The sequence below is a fragment of the Setaria italica genome, unplaced genomic scaffold (genome assembly GCF_000263155.2).
Source record: "Setaria italica strain Yugu1 unplaced genomic scaffold, Setaria_italica_v2.0 scaffold_10, whole genome shotgun sequence".
Taxonomy (NCBI): domain Eukaryota; kingdom Viridiplantae; phylum Streptophyta; class Magnoliopsida; order Poales; family Poaceae; genus Setaria; species Setaria italica.
Genome location: NW_014576734.1, coordinates 277,390 through 300,393, shown reverse-complemented (window position 1 = coordinate 300,393; position 23,004 = coordinate 277,390). Strand labels below are relative to the sequence as shown.

The 23,004-nt window shown below is 48.4% G+C and overlaps 1 protein-coding gene across 3 annotated transcripts; it reads left to right on the top strand.

Moving 5' to 3' along the window:
- The first annotated feature begins 231 nt into the window (after positions 1–231).
- Positions 232–22,944, top strand: LOC101779492. 3 transcript variants are annotated; one of them, XM_012843170.2, is made up of 9 exons: positions 253–387; positions 1,551–1,611; positions 5,656–5,760; positions 6,648–6,717; positions 18,538–18,794; positions 19,496–19,612; positions 20,333–20,381; positions 21,666–22,238; positions 22,373–22,944. In XM_012843170.2, exons 3-8 carry the CDS (start codon positions 5,671–5,673, stop codon positions 22,220–22,222), a joined length of 1,140 nt encoding a protein of 379 aa, XP_012698624.1. In that variant the 5' UTR covers positions 253–387; positions 1,551–1,611; positions 5,656–5,670; the 3' UTR covers positions 22,223–22,238; positions 22,373–22,944. The 3 variants fall into 3 exon arrangements, with proteins under 3 accessions (XP_004987242.1, XP_004987240.1, XP_012698624.1); XM_004987185.3 differs by lacking the exons at positions 1,551–1,611; positions 22,373–22,944 and adding an exon at positions 20,526–20,628 and having other exon boundaries at positions 232–387; positions 21,666–21,801; XM_004987183.3 differs by lacking the exon at positions 1,551–1,611 and having other exon boundaries at positions 233–387.
- Positions 22,945–23,004: the final 60 nt, after the last annotated feature.

Here is a 23,004-nt window from a genome sequence, read left to right as displayed (position 1 = left end):
TATGTAATGGGTTTTGTAAATAGTCTACGTTTAATACTCCTAATTAGTATCTAAACATTTGATGTGACGGGTGTAAAAATAAGCCGGTGAACCAAACGGGGCCTTAATTTTTTTTGTCATTCTAACGAATGGCCAGCTTTTAAATGCAAGTTCAGAATTGTGCTAACATTTTTAAAGAGATGATTTGTTACGTCTACACCGTTTTGCTGATGTGGCGCGACACACCGGACGTTCAGCACGGCGAAGCAACGAAATGACACCTTTGCCATCGTTGGCCCCCTCCCTACCACCTCCGTCTCCCTAGACGTCATCGCTAACCTCCGTGGACGGGAGCGAAGCCCCTGATCCAACGCGCCGCCGGCCGCCGCCCTACATCCGTCGTCGCCGGTGAGTCCCCTCCCCCCGCCCCTTACCCCTCTTCTCTCTTCTTCGCGCGCGAGTGCTCGTCCCTGCGCGCCCTGCAGCCCCCGCCCCGTGCGCCTCGGGCAATCGGACTGCTGTCCATCTAGCGACCCAGCGCCGCCGGCCCGCTCTCCCCCAGACCGAGCAGCGACCCTTCTCTTGTCCTCTTCCTGCTGAACAAAAGGGAGCCGCGCCACCTGAGGCTTGTTTCTGTTCTTCTCCAATCGGAGGCAGCAGCTCACCCCTCTCCACTATCTCTCAATCTACCCCGCAGAGCAAACCAGCAATCTAGCACCAACTCCAATTAATTCAGCTCCTATCTTGTCCCAATCGGCAAAAACAACAGGCAGGAGCTGATCTTCCTGTGAGGAACAGCTAAAACGAGAGATAATCCGAGCAGGAATCGTAGAGAATTCGAAAGAGAACAACAAGAACTCGAACAGCAATTGGTAAGATTAGCTCTGCAGTAAACTGAATCGGAAAAACAGGAGTTCAGTACCCGATACAGACGCTGATTATGAGACGGTGAAGAAGTACAGAAACTATCCTAACCTAGGGTTCTTACGAGTTCACCTCCTTCAATAACCCTATTACAAGCCAGACCAGAACCTAAATAGCAGTGGTTTGGTCAAAGTGAATTAAAAGAAGCATTACAGCTAAACACTGTTTAACATCTGGCAAAACGGTTTACGCAGTAATGTAAATCATCTTGTTGCTGAGCCGTCAGATGGGCGATGAAGGGTTGGATTTGAAAATGGTAGACTTGAGAGAGTATCTTGTTGGTTGAAAATGGTACATTTGAAAAGGGTTGTATGATAGGTTTGTTGGTTGTGTTGGGGTCTGGCAAGATTATCTTGTTGCAGATACTTTGTGTTATGCATTTCTTCTGAAGCAGTGGCATAAAAGGCTTCAAGCTCTTGGGCATCCCAGGGGCAATCATCCCATCAAGCTTGTTGGGTGGACCAGTTCTGATAGTCTTGGTGATAGTCTTGTGGTTTCCTCAGCCAATCATTATCACAGTTGTGATTGATATGAGCTTGTTGGGCTGGAGGTGGTGCGTAGAATTGTCTTTGGGCCATCACAGATCATGTTCCTCCATGTACAGATTTATTTGTGTGCACCATGACCTTGGGATCTTGTGGCTGCAGGTTGGGATGAGGATCTTCAGAAAACTCATGACCTTTAACATTGGAACCTTTGTCATAAAAGGTTTGTGGACATGAGATCATTATGCTCCTGTTGTTTCTTCATGAATGAATCAAGTGTGCGCCTGATTCCATCAACTTCAACAGCTTTTGCATAGTTTATTTCTCCACAAGATTCCTCCACTTCGCCCACATTAACCATCTTGCTCACTTGTGAATTCGGCTTAGGATGAAACCCTCCCCACAAGATTCACAAATGCAGTCTACCGCCGCCAAGGTCGCGGCTTTGGTCTTGGAATTTTACACAAGGACAAGCCTTGCAACCCTAACCATAGAGCAACCTTCCTCCTTTGCCTCCACGGATAGGAATCTGTGTTGGCTCCTGGCATTTTACGCAAGAACAGCTGTCTTGCAACCCTCGCCTGAACTGATACTACGGTTAGTGTTGGGAAAATTTGGGAGTTCCTCACAGATCCGGGTGGGTGGGTTTTCACCTAGGTGAGCTGCAACCATCAACCATCGTGCCAATCGGACAAGATCCGTGAGATTTGGCTCTGGAAAGGAGAGTTCGTGCCAAGGATGCACTGGCTCTGAGTACCAATTGTGAGGAACAGCTAAAACGAGAGACAATCCAAGCAGGAATCGTAGAGTATTCAAAAGAGAATAACAGGAACTCAAACAACAATTGGTAAGATTAGCTCTGCAGTAAACTGAATCGGAGAAACAAGAGTTCAGTACCCGATATAGACGCCGACGATGAGACGGCAAAGAACTACAGAAACTATCCTAACCTACGGTTCTTACGAGTTCATCTCCTTTGATAACCCTATTACAAGCCAGACCAGAACCTAAATAGCAGTGGTTCGGTCAAAGTGAATTAAAAGAAGCATGATAGCTAAACACTGTTTAACATCTGGCAAAACGGTTTAGGAGGTAATGTAAGCCATCTTGTTGCTGAGCTGTCGGATGGGTGATGAAGGGTTGGATTTGAAAACAGTAGACTTGAGAGAGTGTCGCCGACATGCTCTGAATGAAATGAAGGTGTCTTCGCTGACTGAAGGACTGAAATTCTTGATGCTCCCACACGCCACTTCTCCTCCTCTGAATTTCCTACAACACAATCAGCTTTAGCTGCCTCCAATCCACCAGCACTAGCACTCGTGCTCCAAATCCAAACCCTCCACCAATCAGAGCAGCGCGCACACCATCTGCTGCTTCGCTTCTCCACAGCCCACAGGACGTGAATGAGAGGGAGGAAGGAGTTCGAGAGGACTCAACACCGAAGGCCATCGCGATCCATGTGCCAGTGGCTCACCCAGCTCGAACCGGCGGCCATGGCGTGCTTCTGAGGTAGAGTGATGAGTGACTGTGCATGTCACGCAGGCAAAAATGTCACAAATGTAAGAAACCATCTCTTTCTGGTGGCAAAAGTGTATGAGCAATTCTAAAACTGGCATTTGAATGCTGGCCGTTCGTAAGGATGGCAAAAATTTAAATATCCCTGGTGCTCCTTGTTTCAAGGTGAGAGTTTGGGCATTCCCTTTTGCTCCATGGTCATCAATGGATTCTAACTCCCTAGCTAAAGGAAACAACCCATCTTTTGACATCAGATTTCACAATCTAGTTTTGCTGGATTGTAACAATCCGACAATCAGCTTAAACACTTTCATGGATTGTGAAATGCAAATTTACCAAAGTGCTCACCGGACTTCACCCTCCTTGCCACCCAATCCTACCTCAACCAACACATGGCATGCCCTCGTGGTTCGCCTTGACCATGTTGTTCCCTCGTGCTGTCTCCGCTCGGCCAGCGCAAGTTTTTATGGGCAACGATTGAAGTTTATGGATAATGCATTTTTGTTGCAATTTATTAACTATGGATTTTTCTTTTTTTTAGGAAAAAGTTCAAATTACTCCCCTCAAGTATAGACAAAGTCCAGATAACCCCCTAAACTATTTCTTGATCCATTTTACCCCCTAAACTATTTCTGATCCATTTTACCCCCTAAACTATGCCATTTGATTCAATTTACCCCCTAACACAATTTGTCCTTTTTATTTCTCCATGCACAATTTTGAGAGATGATAGCAGACATCATAACACATGTTAGAAAAATACATCATGAATTTTTTTATCACTATTTTGATAGGATATGATATATAATAATAAATTAATTCTTGGGATAAAAAATATATGAAAAATAATGATGAAAAATTCATGATATATATTTTTGACATGCATTATGATGTCCACTATCACCCTGCAAAATTTTAAATTGAAATTCATATTGTGTATGGAGAAACAAAAAAGATAAATTGTATTGTGGGGTAAATTGAACTAAATGGTATAGTTTAGGGGGTAAATTGAACCAAAAAATAGTTTAGGGGTTATCCGGACTTTGACTATACTTGAGGTAATTTGGACTTTTTCCTTTTATATAAATGAGTTGCAAACGTGTCACAAAAAGATAATCATGCCTCCCAAAACAGTTGAGGGTATTATGAATTTTGACATCCAGAAATAGCAATCCAACCCACCTAGAGTCTGGATTGCCAAACAGCCATTGGCTTTTGGACCCTCAGCTTTCTGCAATCCAGTACAAGCTGCTTTTTAGAACAAACAGGTCCTTAGTCCTTGGAATTGGATCAACGTCCAACTAATTATTTGTTTAGGTGTCAGGTGTTGATTCTGTTTGGCAGGGCTTGAGCTCCATCGATTTGGAGCACGGAGGCTTCCAGTTTTGCTACTTTTTGGTGCCTGAAATCACCTTGTTTTTGTTTTCTAAATTATCATCATAGTCCATGCATCAACACCCAACTTGGTTCTGAGTTAGAACTAGGTCCCTGTCATGTCTAGACATTCAAATGTAATGACAGTTACTCTATCCCGTTTTGGGTTCCACAGGTTGAGTGCAATCAACACATTTAAACATGAACCTTCAACATCTTTTTGAGTATTTTGATTGAATTTGAAAATGTTTCATCTTGATTCCTCTTGAAAAGAAGTTTCAGAATGGTACAACTTTTCTATATTTTGCTTACATGTTACTCCCTCTATTTCAAATTGTAAGTCGTTTTGGCTTTTCTAGATAGATAGTTTTTCCTATGTATCTAGACATAATGTATCTAGATGCATAGTAAAAGCTATGAAGCTAGAAAAGCCAAAACGACTTACAATTTGGAACGGAGGGATTATACTAGTAACTAGTTGTCAAAGTTGTCACCGGAGGAAATATTTCATGTCATTGTACCTGGGCAAATAAGCTGACCTCATGAAAATAGGTCAAAAGACTACCAGTCCCTGTAAATATTACTAACAATACCGCTCAATCACATTAGGTTAAGATAACTCATTGTCTCACGAATGCTGCCCTGCCAGGCGCTTTGCCATTCTCCTGTCCAAGTTTAAATCACATGAACTTGTCATCCACGCCTTCTCCACACACGCATCAGGCATAGTGACAACTTCTCTTGTTTAGCTCTCCTTTTGGGCATATTATTGTTGTGCTATTATCAGATGAATATTTGCTGAAGGTATTGTTGCTTGTACCTTCAAATAATTCTGCGGACAGTTAATGTCGGTGACCGGAATAAGAAAACCTGCATATTGATATGTTGCATGTGCTTGCAGCCACTAGTCTCATTATATGGTTATAGTGGATCTGACATCTGAGTTCCTTATGTTAAGCACCCTCGGTCGCTTAGATTCAAGAATTTTTTTGGTAGCATCTGATGGCAAATTTGTCCTATCCACTGAATTGTGGAAAAAACCACAGATGAAGGTAGACATAGTTATAGTTGCTGTTCCTAGCATTTACTGATGGTAACTTTCTTCATCAAGGAGCTTTTATTTTCTTACTTTCTTGGTATATCTCATTCATGCCATTTTTTTTATGTAAAACAGAGACCTTTTCTTTGTCCAAGAGATAACTTATCCTGGGCTAGGCTAGAAAAAAGCCCATATGAAAAGTTTTTGTTTACTCATATTTGATTTGTTTTTATTATGTTGTTTTAATAGTTGCTTTTGCTATCTGCGTCTTGGTTGGCTTTGGAGCACCCTATGATAGTACTAATTTTTTGCTGTTGGTAAAATTTTGTATGCCTATAGGTTGGGTGGCCAGAAATGGATATTATGCTGCCTTTTAAAGTTGGAGACAGAGCAGAGTCAAGGTCCTTCTCTCTTGGTTTCAGGGGTGCATGGTTCCGCAGTAAGGTACACCTTGTAACCAATGGAAATCATGCGTGCTCATGTATTTAAATGCCTTGAAGTTACCATGCATTTGGAAGATTCTTGTGTTATAACCATGAATTTTGACCTACACACTTTCTTATGCTTTCCACAGCAGTCACCCAATACTAATCTTGATTCATGAATTATGCAACCTTATGCAGCTCTTGGTTCAAGAGGGTTTTCTGTGGAAAATTTTGATAGACAAAACTTTTTAGCATTTTCTTGAAAGAGTGCTGCCGAGACCACGCTCCCATACCTTGCTTCTCTTAGCTTGTGCCACATGCTTATCTTTGATAGTCTCTTCAAGGCCTTTTCGACACCCTTTTTCTCCTCCACAGGTCTGGCTTCTCCTGTTGTCTGATGTCAGGTTGGCATTGTGGCATGTTAGTAAAAATTGCAAAGCAAAAATGCTGGGTTCCACACTTGACGCTCTTGTTCTGACTCCATAACCCTGGCCTCTCTTATTGTTGTCTGATTGGGCATGCCTGCGTGTTGCGTGCACTATGCTTTTGCAATATCAAGGCGCTTATGCCAGGTTCCATGCTAGCACAATGCATGCTGCAGATGTGGGTAGATCCTAACCAATCTTGTTTGGATCTATCATGAACCACTCATGTTAAAGGGCCTAATATGTTTTCAGAGTGATGTGTCTAGATGATTCAACGGGACATGTTTAGGGGCTGCCAATTTATTTTACTATTGAAAATGCGACAAGATGGTGGTGGTGGTTGGGGGATTTAAGTGCACGAACAGGATAGCTGGGGGTGTAACATGGAGTTTTCCGTCGATTGAAGTGTGCGAACAGGATAGCTGGGGTAGAAAAATGGACTTTTTTTGCCAGACTAAAAGTATTGAACTATTCTTTTCAGATAAGCCTTATGTGTATAAGGCAAGGTCATCTGGAGTGTCTTTTGGAGTATCTCGACTTTCCAGATGAAAGTAAGCAATTCTTTCTACCTTGGCCTGCTGTTTAACTTTTTCTGAGGATCTAGCAGTATATGATGGTAAGGTCATTAGGACTTACAAAATTTTCATTTGGTATGCTACCTTGAGCTGGGATATCCATTTTGTTTGTGTTCTTTGTCATGCTTTGTATAAAAAGATTTAGCATGATCTTTAATGCACAGTTTTTCCTATTTTTTTTTGTTTTAGCTGAGTTGTGGTTTAGCTCGTAATTTGTACACTGCTGGATATGCATTGCAAATAACAAGCACCATTACTTGGCCTCAGCATCCAATTCTAGGTGTTTGTTGCTATTGAGAACCACCTCACATTGGGTTGGTGAATTCCTGGGGTTATGACTTATGATTATGCCAATTGCCAAGTACTGCCCAGCCTCTATTTCCAGGCATTTGCTAGGGGATGCACTTGTGTGTGTGTGCATTTGTGTGTATGGTGCATTTGAGGTAGTGGTGTGGTGTGTGCGTGCATTTGCCTTATCACCTCAAAAAAATGAAAAAAAGAAGAAAAAATAGTTTGGTACTATCTTGGATGACATTTTCTATGTTCAACTACACAACTCCTGTTTCTTAAAATACACGATGCCCTTCTTTCAGAGAAATCCTAAATTCTTAGTTTCTTACATGCAGTGCATGTGACGTTGTTAATGCATACAAAATTTCAAGGTTCAATTCATCCGCACATGTAGTGCGTGTGATGTTGTTCATGTATACAAAATTTCAAGGTCATCTGCAGGTTAAGAAACAACAAAACAAGCACTAAATGTGAATTGTGCTTGGTACAAAGCTTATTCTATTTATTACTCCGTGGGAAAGGGTGGTTTACCATTAAATTTTTCAAAAACTGAAGTAGTGTAACTTGTAGTTGTAACAAAATTTTCAAATTGGGGATGCGTGCATAGAAACACTAGGTAATTTCCATTAGTTATTTCAATGTGAATGTCCTATAAATCATGAGGTCTGGTATTATAATGTTGGCCCAAATTGATCTTTTTTCATTGACACTCCCACAAAGGGGTTTTGGGATACATATAGACCAACCCAGTGGCTTTAAAAGCTAAGCAAAGCATCTGAAGATCATCTAAGGCCCTGTTTGGAATGGCTCCAACTCCGGGTGGAGCTGCTCCACTCCAAAACTTCACACGGAGCCATCTCCGCTCCAGAACATCATAACAAAAATGAGTTGTCTGGCTAAATGGGTGCTCTCGGCTCCTAAAAAATTCGATTCTTCAGTGTGGATTTCCATTGTTGCCCCCCCAATTAAGTCCCCACTTGTCATCCTCTCTATCCCATCTTCTTCTTCCCCTTTTTCCACTGCACTGTGCCGCACACAAGGAGACCCTCCACGGGCGGCGGGGTGGGTAGCGATGGGGCGGCGGGTGGCGACGGGCGACGACGGGCGGCGACGGGCGACGACAGGCGGCGGGGTGGGTGGCGACGGGCGACAACGGGCGGCGGGCGGCGACGGGCGACGGGCGCGGCGGCGGGCGGCGACGGGCGGCGGCGGGCGACGGGCGGTGGCGGGCGATGGGCGCGGCGACGGGCGCGGCGGCGGGCGGCGGCGGGCGGCGGCGACGGCGGCGGGCAGGGCTCTGGCGGCGAGTGGGGCTCGGGAGAATAGAATGAAACGTTTTTTTGTGTAACCAGTGGCATTGGTGGGTAATTACCCACCAACTCCACGAGAAGGTTCGAAAGAGAGGTTTCTGGAGCAGCAAAAGAGGTGCTCCAAAACTCCACCTCCATTTGCACTACAGCTCCATGGAGTTGGCAACTCCATGGAGTTTTGGAGTTGGGGTGTTTGGCTGAATTTTTTGATGGAGTTGCTGGAGTTTAGGAGTGGAGCCGTGCCAAACAGGGCCTAAGTAGATAAGGTGCACACAGGCACATTGATAGATAGATAGCACACCCAACACACATGAGTTAGTCTATCAATCTCCCCCTAAGTCTTGTGTGTCTTGAGCAGCAACTGGACCATCCCAATCCTAGAGCAATGTTCTCGGAACTTGATCCTTCCAAGTGACTTGGTAAGAAGGTCGGCGAGTTGATCCTTGGTGTTGATGTAGTTTGCCCTGACACTCCCTTCCTCCAAGCTACCTCGGATGCAGTGGTACTTCACTCTGATGTGCTTGCTTCGCTCGTGGAAGATGGGATTCTTCGCTAGAGGCAGAGCAGACTTGCTGTCCACCCTGAGCTCCACTGCTTCAACGTCCTTGCCAAGGAGATCACTGAGCAGCTGAGCGAGCCAGAGTCGAAGCGGAAGAAGCAGTGATGTACTCAGCCTCACAGCTGGATAGGGCCACCACCTGCTGCTTGACCGACTGCCAGCAGACGAGGCACTTGCCAAGGAAGAAGAGCATCCCGCTCGTGCTCTTGCTGGTGTCGATGTCGTCGGCGTGGTCGCTGTCACTGTAGCCGATGAAGTGTGCTGCCCCGGGACACCTCGGGTAGTGGACGCCGTAGTCGAGAGTCCCCGCGACGTAGCGGACGATCCTCTTGATGGCCTGCTGGTGCTCCGTCGTCAATCGCTGCATGAACCGACTGACGTAGCCGACAGAGAACGTCAAGTCTGGCCGCGTGTGGTTAGGTAGCGAAGGCTCTCCACAAGGCGCCGATACTGTGTAGCATCCACCTCCTCAGCCGTGCTGCCGCGGCTCAGCTTGAGCCTCTCCTCCATCGGAGTGAGAGTCGGGTTGCAGTCGGTGAGGCCACCCAGCTCAGCGACGCGCTTGGCGTAGGCGGTCTGTCGGAGTGTAATGGCGGAGTCGTCCTGGTGCGCTTCGATCCCCAGGTAGAAGGAGAGAGGCCCCAAGTCGCTCATCTAGAAGGCGGCCTTCATCTCTTCCTTGAATGCCTCCACCTCCTCGTCCTTGGTGCCCGTGATCACCAAATCGTCGACGTAGACGCCCACCAGCAGGGCATTGCCTCCATTGCCCCGCCGGTAGACGACCGCCTCGTGCGGGTTTTGCTCGAAGTCCACAGTCTTCAAGGTGGAATCTAGCTTGGCATTCCAAGCTCGCGGTGCCTGCCGCAAGCCGTAGAGGGCCTTGCGCAGGTGCAACACCTTGTCCTCCATGCTGGGGATGACGAATCCCGGCGGCTGGTGGATGTAGACCTCCTCCTTCAAGTCGCTGTTGAGGAACGCCGACATGACGTCCATGTGGTGGACGCGCCAGCCCTCTTGGGTGGCCAACGCAAGGAGGAGACGCACGGACTCCATCCGTGCAACAGGAGCGAAGGCATCATCGAAGTCGACCCCCTTCTGCTGATGGTTAAGTCTTTGTTTAGTCTTTGCGGGGCTGCAGCCATAGTACAAACCAAGTGCTGCAGCCCCACAAACTGCAGCCCCACAAAGACTAAACAAAGACTTATCCATAATTCTCCCCCTAAGTCTTGTGTGTCGTCTTTTGGGAAAGTTGGACCATCCCGGTCCTGGAGCAGAGCTCAAGGAACTTGATCCTCCCAAGGGGCTTGGTGAGTAGGTCCGCAAGCTGATCCTTGGTGTTGATGTAGCTTGCCTTGATGCTCCCTTCCTCCAAGCAGCCTCGGATGAAGTGTACCTCACCCGTATGTGCTTGCTCCGTTCATGGAAAATGGGGTTCTTTGCCAAGGCCAGAGCGGACTTGCTGTCCACCATGAGCTCCACTGCTTCAGCGTCTCTGCCGAGGAGATTACTAAGCAGCCGAGCGAGCCAGAGCGCCTGAGTTGAAGCGGTGGAAGCCGCTATGTACTCAGCCTCACAGCTGGACAAGGCCACCACCTGCTGTTTGACCGACTGCCAGCTAACGAGGCACTTGCTGAGGAAAAAGAGAATCCTGCTCGTGCTCTTGCTGGTGTCGATGTCGCCAGCGTGGTTGCTGTCGTTATACCCGACGAAGTGTGCCACCCCGGGACACCTCGGGTAGAAGAGACCGTGGTCGAGAGTCCCCGCAACGTAGCGGATGATCCTCTTCACCGCCTGCTGGCGCTCCGTCGTCGGTCGCTGCATGAACCGACTGACGTAGCCGACGGAGCCGACGGAGAATGCTAGGTCCGGCCGTGTGTGGGCGAGGTAGCGAAGGCTTCCCACAAGATGCCGGTACTGAGTAGCGTCTACCTCCTCCGTCGAGCTGTCGCGGCTCAGCTTCAGCCTCTCCTCCATCGGAGTGAGAGCTGGGTTGCAGTCGGTGAGCCCAGCTAGCTCTACGACGCGCTTGGCGTAGGCGGTCTGTCGAAGCGTGATCCCGGAGTTGTCCTGGTGTACCTCGATCCCCAGGTAGAAGGAGAGAGGCCCCAGGTCACTCATCTGGAAGGTGGCCTTCATCTCTTCCTTGAACGCTGCCACCTCCGTATCCTTGGTGCCGATGATCACCAAGTCGTCGACGTAGACACCCACCAGTAGGGCATTTCCTCCATTGCCCCGCTGGTAGATGGCCGCCTCGAAGCCCATCCCTTTGAGCGTGGAATCCAACTTGGCATTCCACGCCCTCAGTGCCTGCCACAAGCCATAGAGGGTCTTGCACAAGCGCAGCACCTTGCCTTCCTGGCCGGGGATTGCAAAACCCGGCGTCTGGTGCACGTAGACCTCCTCTTTCAAATCGCCGTTAAGAAATGTCGACTTGACGTCCATGTGATGAACGCGCCAGCCTTCCTGGGCGGCCAGCGCAAGGAGTCGCACGGACTCCATCCGTGCCACGGGGGTGAAGGCATCGTCGAAGTCAATCTCCTCCTGCTGCACGAACCTGCGTGCCACCAAGCGAGCCTTGTGCTTGACGATGGCACCAGCTTTATCCCTCTTCAGCTTGAACACCCACTTAAGGGTGATCGCGCGATGAACACGATGGAGGTCAGCAAGCTTCCAGGTGCGGTTCTTCTCAACCACGTCCATCTCCAACTGCATTGCGGCGTGCCATGCAAAGATCGAGGCTCGCCGTCGTCGCACGCAAGGTGCAACTGCGCCTCCAGGTCGTGAGGCACCAGTCCCGGTACCGGCTAGTCACCGAGAAGGTCCTCCATCGTACGGTACCGCAACGGCTCGCCGTCGTGGTACGCGTCGATGCGCTCCTCGTCGTGAGAGAGCGGAGTAGCGAACTCCACCGGGTTGTGCCCGACATGAGCTGGTGCCGGAGTACATGTGCTCGGAGGGGTGGCTGTCGTTGCTGGAGTACGTGGCGACGTCGGCTATGGTGGTGTTGGTGAGAGACTCGTCGCTGCCGGAGTCGTGGCTGGAGAGTGTGGCGCTACCGGGGTAGCTGGCGCCGGAGTTGGTGGAGGTTCGAGACTGGGGTAGGCATGCTCGGCGAAGAAGAGCTGCCTACTCCCCCAGCTCCCTTGAAGTGGACGTACTCGATAGTGAAGTCGTCGTACGTCGGAGTCGAGCCATCGTCCACCGCCTTGTCCCACGCCCATCCTCGCCCTTCGTTGAACACAACGTCGCGCGCCGTGCGCACACATTGTGTCTCCGGGTCGAGAATGCGGTAGGCCTTCGAGCCCTCCGCGTAGCCGATGGGCACTCCCGGAGTGCTCCTGTCGTCGAGCTTGCCGATGTGGCCAAGCTCCTTGGCGAACGCGAGGTAGCCAAAGACCCGCAGGTGGGACACCGCCGGCTTACGCCCATGCTAAGCCTCGTACGGCGCCCTGCCATCGAGCGCCTTGGTGGGCGAGCGGTTGAGGATGTAGACAGCCGTCACCACCGCCTCTCCCCAGAAAGCAGCCGGCATCCCCCTCTGCTTGAGGAAGGCCCGAGCCATCCCCACAACCGTCTGGTTGCGCTGCTCGACGATACCGTTCTGCTGCGGGCTGTACGGCGCGGAGTAGTGGCGCTGAATGCCCTCACCAGCGCAGTACGACGCGAATTCAACCGCCGCGAATTCGCCGCCGTTGTCGGTGCGCAGCACGCGCAGCTTGCGGCCGCACTCCGCCTCCACAGCAGCCTGCGCGCGCCTGATGGCGTCCACAGCCTCTCCTTTGCTGCTGAGGACCACCACCCACATATAGCGGGAGAGGTCGTCGACAAGCAGCAGGAAGTAGCATCGTCTTCCCGGTGTGGCCGGTGTTACCGGGCCACACAAGTCCCCGCGCACGAGCTCGAGCCGCTCCTTGGCTCGGAAGCTCGCCTGCTGGGGAAAGAGGAGCCGCCTCTGCTTTGTCAACACACAGACGTCGCAGAACTGCTCCACTTGGTCAAGGCGTGGCAGGCCTCGCACCATCTCCTTGGCATTGAGCCGCTTCATGGCCTCGAAGTGAAGGTGCCCAAAGCGCTCGTGCCACTGCCACGCCTCGTCATCCTGACGAGCAGTGAGGCAGAGGATTACCTTGGCAAGAAGGTGACAATGGCGATCACAAATCCTCATGACTCTGTCCTTGACCTCCACGCGCGAACCGTTCTCATCCAGCTGTCCCAAGCTGATGATAGAGTTCCTCAACGCGGGAATGTAGTACACTCCGGCGAGCAGCCTGTGCTCTCCAGACTCGGCGGTGAAGATGATGGAGCCGACGCCCTTGATCTCCACGCCGGAGGCATCCCCAAACTTGACGGTGCCTTGGACGCTAGAGTCAAGCTCGGTGAAGAACTTCCGTCGACCGGTCATGTGTTGGGTGGTGCCGGTGTCGAGGCACCACCCATCAAACTTGCCGTTGCTGGAGCCGTCGCTAAGGAAGGCGCATGCTGAGAGCTCATCAAGGTGGAGGAGAGCCGCTACGGCTGATGCCGCTGGAGGTAGCTCGATGCCTGCGTGTGCCAGGAGCAGAGCCGGCTCCTCCTCTGCCAGTGCGACGTGAACCTGGCCGTGTCTAGGTTGCCGACAGTCCTTGGCCCAATGGCCAAGCCTGCTACAGTTGCGGCACGCGTTGTCTCGTGCTGGCCTGCGCTCGCCGGCGGCACCACCCTGGGCGCCTCCTCGCGCGCCGCCGGCACCACCCTGGGCGCCTCCTCGCGCCTTGGGCGTCCTGCGCGGCTTGCCGCGCCTGCGGCTGCCTGTCGAGGGAGAAGGCTCCCTTCTTCTGATCACCCTGGCGGGCCTCCCACTGCTCCTGAGTGAAATGGAGCTCCCCGCCAATGATGACAGGCTTTGAGGGAGGCGATGGCTCGTCGCTGTCGACGACCTTGAGGCAACTTATCGCCTCCTCGATTGACATCCTTGAGAGGTCCAAGAGAGACTCGATCGAGCGAGCGATCTGCTTGTACTTCTCGGGAACGCAACGGAGGAGCTTCTCAACAGCTCTCTCCTTGTCGTAGGTGTCGTCGTCGTACTGCACCATCTTCTGCAACAGAGTGTTGAGACGGAGAGCAAAATCATTGACGTCCTCACCTGGCTTGAAGGTCAGGTTCTCCCACCCCTTGCAAAGTGCCTGCAGTGTGGATTTGCAGGCGCGGTCGCTACCGATGCGTGCTGCAGCAATGGCATCCTAGGCCTCCTTGGTAGTCCGCTTCTTGGAAAGCGAGAACTGCATCTCGGTCGGGACCGCGTCCCACATCTCCGGCACCTGGAGCTTCACCTTCATCATCTAGGACCACTCCATGTAGTTGGCCTTCGTCAACATAGGCCACTGTGTGCTGCCGACGGACTCCCGGATGATGGTCTTCACGTCCTTGGGGTTCGGTGCTCGGAGTCGAGATCGGAGTCGTAGTTGGAGTCAAGGCTGGACTCGTGGACGGAGCTCCTCTTGCTCCGAGGACGCCCGCCTTTCGTGCCTCGACACGAGTCCTGGACCCATCGGTCCACCTCCGGCTCGGGACGACCGCCCTGCGTCGTGCGTCTCAGCTCCTCCTGGTCGCGCTGCGCCATCTCGCGCGTCGCCTTCGCCTCGTCACGCAGCCGGTTCGCCTCTAGGCGCCGCTAGGTAGCGGCCGCTGCCGCCTGTGCCTCCTGCGGCGAGGCAGGCTGCCTCGGCTGCCCGCGCCGCCGCGGTCTCCATGGCCGCTGCGCGTGCTGCGCGAGCCGCAGCCACCTCCCGCAACTAGGCGTCGCGTCACGCCGCCGCGCGCCGCTAGCCCTCTCTCCTCGCGGCCTCCGCCTGCTGCTCCTCCTACTCCTTCCGTGCAGCAGCCGCATGCCGTGCCCCCTGCCGCTCTGCTGCTGCCTCCTCCTTGGCCGAATGCGCCGTTCCTCCTCCTGGCGTGTCGGTATTTTATACCCGGCAACCTACCGAGGGGTATACCGACCTAGTAGATTGGTTGGTGGGGGATCGTCGGACCTGAAACTCAAAGGTAAAAGCGAGGACACAAGACACAGATTTATACAGGTTCGGGCTGCCAGAGTGGCGTAATACCCTATGTCCTGTTTGGTGTGTTGTATATTGCGCTCTGCGTTTGGGTGTTGTTTGGTGTTAAAGATTTGAACCTTTGTTGTGGTTCTATGAGATCTTCACCCACCGATCTAGGGACCCCTGCCCTCCTTTATATACTCAGGGGTTGGGATTACTAGTCATTTATAAGGTAGGAGTCCTAGTAGAATTAAATGGTATGAGTCTTAGTAGGATTATAGAGGAATCCTAGTAGGAGTCCGTCTTCTTTTTTCCTTACGGGTACTGGGGATCTATCCCCGACAAGCCCTCGAGCTTTTCATAGTCGAATGCAGTAGCCTAGTACTTTTCAGATCCTCGCCGATTAGTTTTGGTGCTTTTCGAGTAGTTTGTCTGCCTGAATCTTCAAAGTTACTCAAAGCTGCCGTGAGGTTATGGTGTGCTCTAAGCCCTTGATCGTCTTGATTTTGTAATCTTCATCTTTGAAATGTGATATAGAGGGCGACGGAAGTCGCACTTCATATGGAGTAGTCCCCGAGCCTTAGGTTGAATCGAAGAATCAGGCTGAGGGTCAATAAAATCTTGAATCTTCTTCTTTCATCTTGAAAAATTTAATTGTTGGGTGTAGCTTATCAGTCTTAAGTCTTGGAATGATTAATTAATAAATCCAAGGGTCTTTAGTCTTCACACAAGTCATCATCCGAGTAGTTTTGCGACGTCTAGTCACCGAGCTTATGCGCCAGGTGAGCCATAAGAGCCACGTCGAGTAGGTATTGGCGCTTATCCTGAGTTTTAGAGCTACCGGAGCTACCGGAGGTATTCCGAGTAGTAATTGGCGCTTTAGCCCCTGAGCTTGGAAGTTAGCTGAGCTACTGGAGATATTCCGAATAATAATTGGCTCTTAGCCCCCAAGTTTGGGAGCTAGTGGAGCCATTATAGGTACTCTAAGCGTCTTGTGGAGTCGTCGTCAAAGCTTGATCGGAAAAAAAAAATTATGCATACATTATGTAGCATATTGTGGAATATTGAAACTACTGAAATTTATTCAATGATGAATGTAATATAAATGTTGTGTGTCATGCTCTTGTTTTGGTCATATTTCTCTCGAGTAGTTAGCCTATTATGTTTAGGCTCTCAGTCGTTGTTTAGCCATTGCTATTGCGTGTGAGATCTTTGTCTCGTGTACGCGTAATGGCACTGCTGCTACGGACATCTTTGTCTCGCGTTCTAGCGTTTAGGCATGACAGAAGATCCGAGGCTATCACGAATTAAGGCGTGTTCTGTCAAGGATATTGGCGACCACTAAGAGAAGACATTTAAAATAATTAGTCGGCATTGCGACAAAAAGAGAGCGCGATTGCGCTTAAAGTAGTCGTTGAGACTTTTCTGCCTTTTGGCGAGAAGAGCGCGTGTTGCCGTGCATAGGATTTGCGCCTCCTTAGGGGGTAGCCGTTGCGAGCCTCCAGCACTCAGTGCACCAAACTTTGTGGCAGAGCCTCCTAATTCGGTGTACCAAGCCTGTGGCGGAGCTTACGGAACTCGGTGCACCAAAACCCGTGGCGATAGCCTCCGTAATTCGGTGTACCAAGCCCATTGCTGTCGGTCAACATGCCCCAGGAATAATTAACAAAGTGTAGCTTTGGAGGGTAATTCCTGTTGAGAGGCGTACACAAATAAGTAGTCGACGTGTTGTCCTGCACGCGGAAACAAGTCGGAAAATTTATAGAAAATAATTAAAAAAGTGACTAAGCTTGATTCGTGGACGATTGTCGACGAAGCTGTGTCGATTGTTGATGAAGCCAACTAGTCAGAGTCGATTCCGACTAGTTGGTGATCACGTGGAACCCGCCCTCGACTAGTTTTCTAGTCGAGACGAGTAGTCGAAGTAGACCGTCCTCGACTAGTTTTCTTGTCGAGATGAGTAGTCGTAGCAGTCGTCGGCGACTTGATTATTTGCCTCAATATGCGCGTGACTTGATCAACGAGCCATATGCAGCAGCCTGCGGCGGAAACCGACTCGGTCTTCGATTGGAACGCGGAGCGCATCAACTCTGTCTTGATGTAGATTTGTTTGCTTGGAACTCCGACTGGGCGACTTGCTTGTTGTCGAGTAGATTGATCTTGATGATGAGGTCCTTCAAGCTTGCCCGATGATCTCGACGATCACTTCTACCTGATGCGCCAAATGTCGGTGTTTTATACCCGGCAACCTACTGAGGGGTATCCTGAGATAGTAGATTGGTTGGTGGGGGATCGCCAGACCTGGAACTCGAAGGCAAAAGCGACGACACAAGACACGGATTTATACAGGTTCGGGCCGCCAGAGTAGCGTAATACCCTACGTTCTGTTTGGGGTGTTATATATTGCGCCCCGCGCTTGGGTGTTGTTTGGTGTTGAGGATTTGGTTCTCTGTTGTGGTTATATGAGGTCTTCGCCTACCGATCTAGGGACCCTTACCCTCCTTTATATACTCAGGGGGCGGGATTACTAATCGGTTACAAGGTAGGAGTCCTATTAGGATTACATGGTATGAGTCCTAGTACGATTACAGAGGAATCATAGTAGGAGTCCGTCTTCTTCCTTCCTTGCGGGTACTGGGGATCTATCCCCGACACGGCGCGCCGCCGCCGCCTCCTCACACTGCTCCTCCTCCTCGGCTGCCACCCTGCGGCATCGCACACTGCTCGTGGCTGAGCGGTGGGAGGAACTTTGGGTGGAGCCCTTGGAGCTGGCCGGGAGTGCCGGCACCACACCGGCCAGCGTTGGTGTGCTGACCACCAGAGCCGCATCGTCCGCGGGGCCGGCGCCGCTTGCACCTTGCACGCCGGCGCCACCCGTACCCATTGAGAAGGTGAAGGAGAGCCGGTCGGGCAAGAAGTCCTCGTCCACGAGCTGCCCTCATCCGCCGCACTACCCGCACGCGCCTCCTGCTCGTGCCGCCACCCGTCCACAAGCCGAGCCGTGCCGAGCCTGAGCAGCAGCCGCCACTACTCCGCACCACCGCCCGCGTCTGCCGCTTGCGCGCCTCGCGCGCCGCCGCTCGAGGATTCGAGTTGCCGGCACCTGATCCGTGCGCGGGACAGGTGGAGAAAGGACCCCGCCGGCTGGATCTGGCCGGAGAGGCTCGCCGCCGCCGCCGCCGCCTGGTGGGCCCACTGCGGGCTAGGGTTGGCGCTCGGGTGCACGGGCATAAACAGAGGAGCACGGGAGAAAGGAGAGAGAGGAGGGGTGGTAGGGAAAGAATTAGGCTAATACCAATATTCGGCCCAAATTGATCTTTTCCATTGACACTCCGACAGAGGGGTTTTGGGGTACATATAGGCCAACCATGGGTAGGTGGCTTAGAAGCTAAGTAAAGCATCTAAAGAGCATCTAAGGAGATAAGGTGCACACAGGCACATTGATAGATAGATAGCACACCCAACACACACATGACTTAGTCTATCATATAACAGGGGCCATGATGTATTTCAAGCTAACAAAAAAGAGTCAAAGCCCAAGTAGCTCCAGTGTATCAGAAAGCAGTTAGACTGTGTACAGTAGTTTTCACAGCTTACGTGTTCCTTTTTCCTTTGATAGAGAAGACATGGACTCGGCTATACAAAGTTCCACCAGGTAGCCGTAAGCGGAAATCAAGTGAGAGTAGGATGATCATGGTAAGACCTACCTTTCCACAGTGGTACCTGGAGCATGAAAAACCTAAAGAGCTCCCAAAGGCCAATGTTGTAGCAATTGTCAGCAGTCCATGGAAAGTAGGTGACTTGGTGGAATGGTGGTATACTGATTGTTACTGGACCGGGAAGATTGTTGAGTTACTTGGTGATGACAAAGTTAAGGTAATTACGCTTTCACATAGTCGAATTACGTCCATTTTTTCTGAAAGATAGCAATTAGCATAAACATGCTGCACTATCAAATTTCACTCTTTTTTGGCCAATATTCTACAGCATCATATTATTCTTGTTTGTTGCATATGTTGGCTATGCATGCACACAGTATTCTTTTTTTTTCTTGGTATGTTTACGGAACCATGTGAGAATGGTAGGAATATGAGTAATTTGCAAACAATGATTATTAAAGTTGTAATGATTATTGTACTTAACAAATAATTTCAGAGATGTGTGTAGTCTTTAAAGAGTGCAAAACTTTTGTCTTTTTAGTCAGCTAATGCTATACTTCATCCATGTTTTAGGCATCTCTTGAAAGCTTATAAAACTTGAAATCACTTCCTCAGAAAAATGCAACTCAGTGTTCCACTAACGTTTGGGACTAGGTGCCACTTGGTGGTTCCTGAATAAGGCAGTTTGATTTGTTGATGTGAATGTTAAGGGTAAAAGCGAATGGGTATAGTCTAGGGTTTCCCTTAACAGTAAATATTGTCTGTATCTTGTTGGAATAAAGGACTTATCTGTCTTCTAATTGCATCACTACTTATTACAAGGAATATGCATGATCATTTGGTGATTATTTCGATTCACAGTTAATGTATTTCAATAAAAGATACATTGAGCTATTTCTACTTGGCTTTTGTCTTCAGATAGCTTTGCATGAAGAGCCAATTGGTGAAGGTGGATACTATGATGCTTATTGTAAGGATCTGAGACCAGCCCTTGATTGGTCCCTTGGAAAAAGTTGGAGCGTGCCTCTTTCACAGGTAATTATTACACAATGAAGTGCTCTTAGTACATCATATTTTTTGTAATTTTGTCATATAAACATAATTAATATAGAAAAGTTTGGGTTTTTACATTAAAGTTTGATTTTACACATTCTTGGGTGTCATGTATTTGAGAGTGGATGGAGTACCTAAGTGAGTTCCTCAATAATTAAAAAGTTTGTCTGGATTTTGATCCCTTGTTGCAAGGGTCTTGCAATTCTATGGTCCTCCCGGATCATGTTGATCTGCGATAGGAGCTATGAAGCTGCTACAATCATGTCATTAATGTTGCAAAATGCTAGAAGTCTCTGAGTGCACAATATTGTATTTACCATCCTATTCTATTCATATGTCAATCTAAAATGACCCTACCTGCCTATGATCGTGATCCTTGTCGTAATTATGATTTTGTTTCTGTGTACATAAGTTGCAAGTTAATTAGTTTGAGCAAATAAATATTCTTTTTCTTGCTTGGATAGATTGCTATCAGTTAATTATTTGATTATCATCTATAATAGTGTTGTCAGTCCAAAAGTGGTCCTACTCGATCATCGACCTAACAAAGCTCCAATATGATTTTTGTTGCAGACACAGTTACCCAATTAGCAAGTTCCCTAAGACAAACAAAAAAAGTACACTCCTTAATGGTTTCATAGATTGACTAACTAATTAGTTTTAAAAAAGATTGTATTAATTACCATTTATTTATTTGTTCAGGGAAATGGAAAGTCCTGGTATACCGCCCAGTTGATTATACAGAGCACAGGTACTAATAATCTTCCGATTTCTTGTACTCTAGTATGTCTTTGGGTACATTTCTATAACGAGCCTGCTACTCTATTCAGTTTCGACATCTTCACGCAACATACTGCTGCAGTATCATTCATGTATGGGTAATTTTTGTCTATAGGACACTACAGGAATGTGGCTTTGTCCCTTGGATACCGTTATGTTCGAGTTTGGCTGTAGGACACTGCGGATTTATGGTTTTATCTTCAGGACACCAGAGGAAGGTTAAAGACCATCATGGAGTTTGTAAACAAAAATCATGCTCATGGGAAATAGAACATTGCATCATTTTGCAAAAAAATCAGGATGGATTATAACCTGTGCATGGAGAAAACAATAATGAGATTTGAAGCTGATCCCCCCCACCCCACCCCCCAGTGTCCTGGAGACAAAATCAGTGTACTGATAGCCAAAATTGAACGTAAAGTGACCTGGAGACAGGCACATGCTTTTAGTGCCCTAGAGATGAACTTCCCTTCATATATTGTTGAATGGATCTTTATATATGGGTACTATGTAGGGGAAGTGCAATTGCAACCCAACAATGCTTCTCTTGAATAAAGGGGTTTGTATCACCTTTGAAAAATCTGCAAGAACTGTATTGACCTACCCAGTGCAAAAAGAAAAGAATGGCAAACAGATCCTTTCTTTTGTCTAGTTTCTAGTATTAATTATTTTGAGTTATTATAGCTACGACATGAACAGGAAAGTAATAGGGACTGGAAGTGTACCAATTTCAACTGCTTTCTGTGGATAAATCATTTGGTGTGCAAATTTTGTAACTATAGTGCCATCGTTCAAAACTCCCTCTCCAGCACTGGTGCTGCCACCGGCACATCTTATTTCTGTTTGCCATGCTTTTGAAAGTAAACAATTACTGAATAAATAGATAGGCATGGTATTTCCTTTATGTCAGATAAGAGATTGCACTACCATTATATGAAGATTCATACTAGTTAAAGCCCTTCAATAAGCAAGCTGTATTTTAATATTCTATGTGGCTGTTCGACACAGATACTTCAAATACAATTCATGGAACATTTAATGTTATGGTCCTTTTAGTGTAGGGCTATGATATTTCAACTAACCATGCTAAAATTTCTCATTGGCTGTATAGTAATGGCTGTTGATATGCGCTGTCTTGCTCTTGTCTGGAGAGGGAACTATACTTTCGTAGATAAACAGCTGCTTGTACCCCTGATTGTTCTTCTGGTACCTTTGATTGCAATCACCATAATATTTATTCACAATCTTAATGCAGATTCAGGAAGTAGCAGCTCAGATGAGGACATTGAGCAATCTTGTGATTGTGAAGAGGTACAAAAATGCTTGGATAGGCCATCTGATTTGCCTGCAGAAGCCATGGGCTCTGGCACAAAACTTTCGGCAAACGTCAGTGACGAAGTTTTCATCAACAACCAAGGACATGGTAAAGAGGAATCTCCAGAATGTTTGAATGGAGCTTCCAATATGCCTCAGGAGGTTACTGATTCAAAAGGGGAACTTCCACCCAACCAAAATGGCCATTGCTGCATAAAAAGTGAAACAAATAGTCCTATTGCCAAGCAAGGTGAATCTCCAGAAGCCCTTTCGGATGGTAAATCAAGTCCCATCAGCCTCAAACGACAGAAAACTTCATCTGGAGATATTTCAGTCGAGGCACCTCCTGATTCTGTTGATTACTCCATAATGAAACTGGAGAAAGTAGCAAACAAAATCAGAAGACTCGAAAGTCTATTGCTATCTGTGGGGTCTCCTCCATCAAAAGTGGCGAAGCCATCCTGGAAGTTCCTCGAGGAGGATGCATCACACAAGTGAACTCATGTTTATTCTGGTAACCCTCTTGCTGCACATCTCGTATCTGATAGCCTTCTTCAGTGTTTAATTCTGCAAATAATATCTATTTGAATCTAGATAAATTGACAAGTTGACAGACCTTTTAATTATTGCATTGTTTGTCGGTTGCAGTGGCTAGGACGATGGTAGAGTACAGATTGACTGACCCTGACTCAGATAGTTTCTGTCTGGCTGTTTGTGAACACGGAACAGTATCCAACTAGATACCACAGTGCAGCTTCTAGATTTGCACTTTATTGGTCAACCGAACTTGCTGGCATTCATATATTTGATTGTTATCAAACTCGTCTAACAAGATTAGTCTAGTTGACTTACTCTTCAGGTTCATACCAGTCGTGTAGTGCAGGTGCTTGCGAGGTCCAGGGCTCCAAGCAGCTCTACTTCGACGAGAGAATGTCCAAGCTCAGATGAAAGCTATGCAAACATAGGATTGGCGGGAGGTAGAACAATCAAGAGAGAAATAGACACATGTTTGTCAAACCTTTCAGTGTTATTCAACTATATGTGCTTAGGCCCAGATTCTTCCTTTTGCTGCTGGTTTGCATCTGCCTGCCCGATCTGGAAACACACCGATACTGCTAACTTGTCATTCGTTGCCCGTTCGTGTGTGTAAACAGTTCACAATTGATCGTGATCTTAGATTCTTAGCAAGCATGCTATATTGCTTCATCCAGATTTACTCCTGAATTTCTCATGTCTTGTATTAGCATTATTAGCTGGTGATGCATCGATGTCCGATACCA

What these genes read in the sequence shown, in the direction of transcription:
- LOC101779492 (XM_004987183.3), top strand. Translation starts at nt 5,671, where the DNA reads ATGGATATTATGCTGCCTTTTAAAGTTGGAGACAGAGCAGAGTCAAGG. An exon ending in TTGGTGATGACAAAGTTAAG is followed by an intron (nt 18,795 to 19,495) that starts GTAATTACGCTT and finishes TTTTGTCTTCAG; the next exon opens with ATAGCTTTGCATGAAGAGCC. An exon ending in GGAGCGTGCCTCTTTCACAG is followed by an intron (nt 19,613 to 20,332) that starts GTAATTATTACA and finishes TTATTTGTTCAG; the next exon opens with GGAAATGGAAAGTCCTGGTA.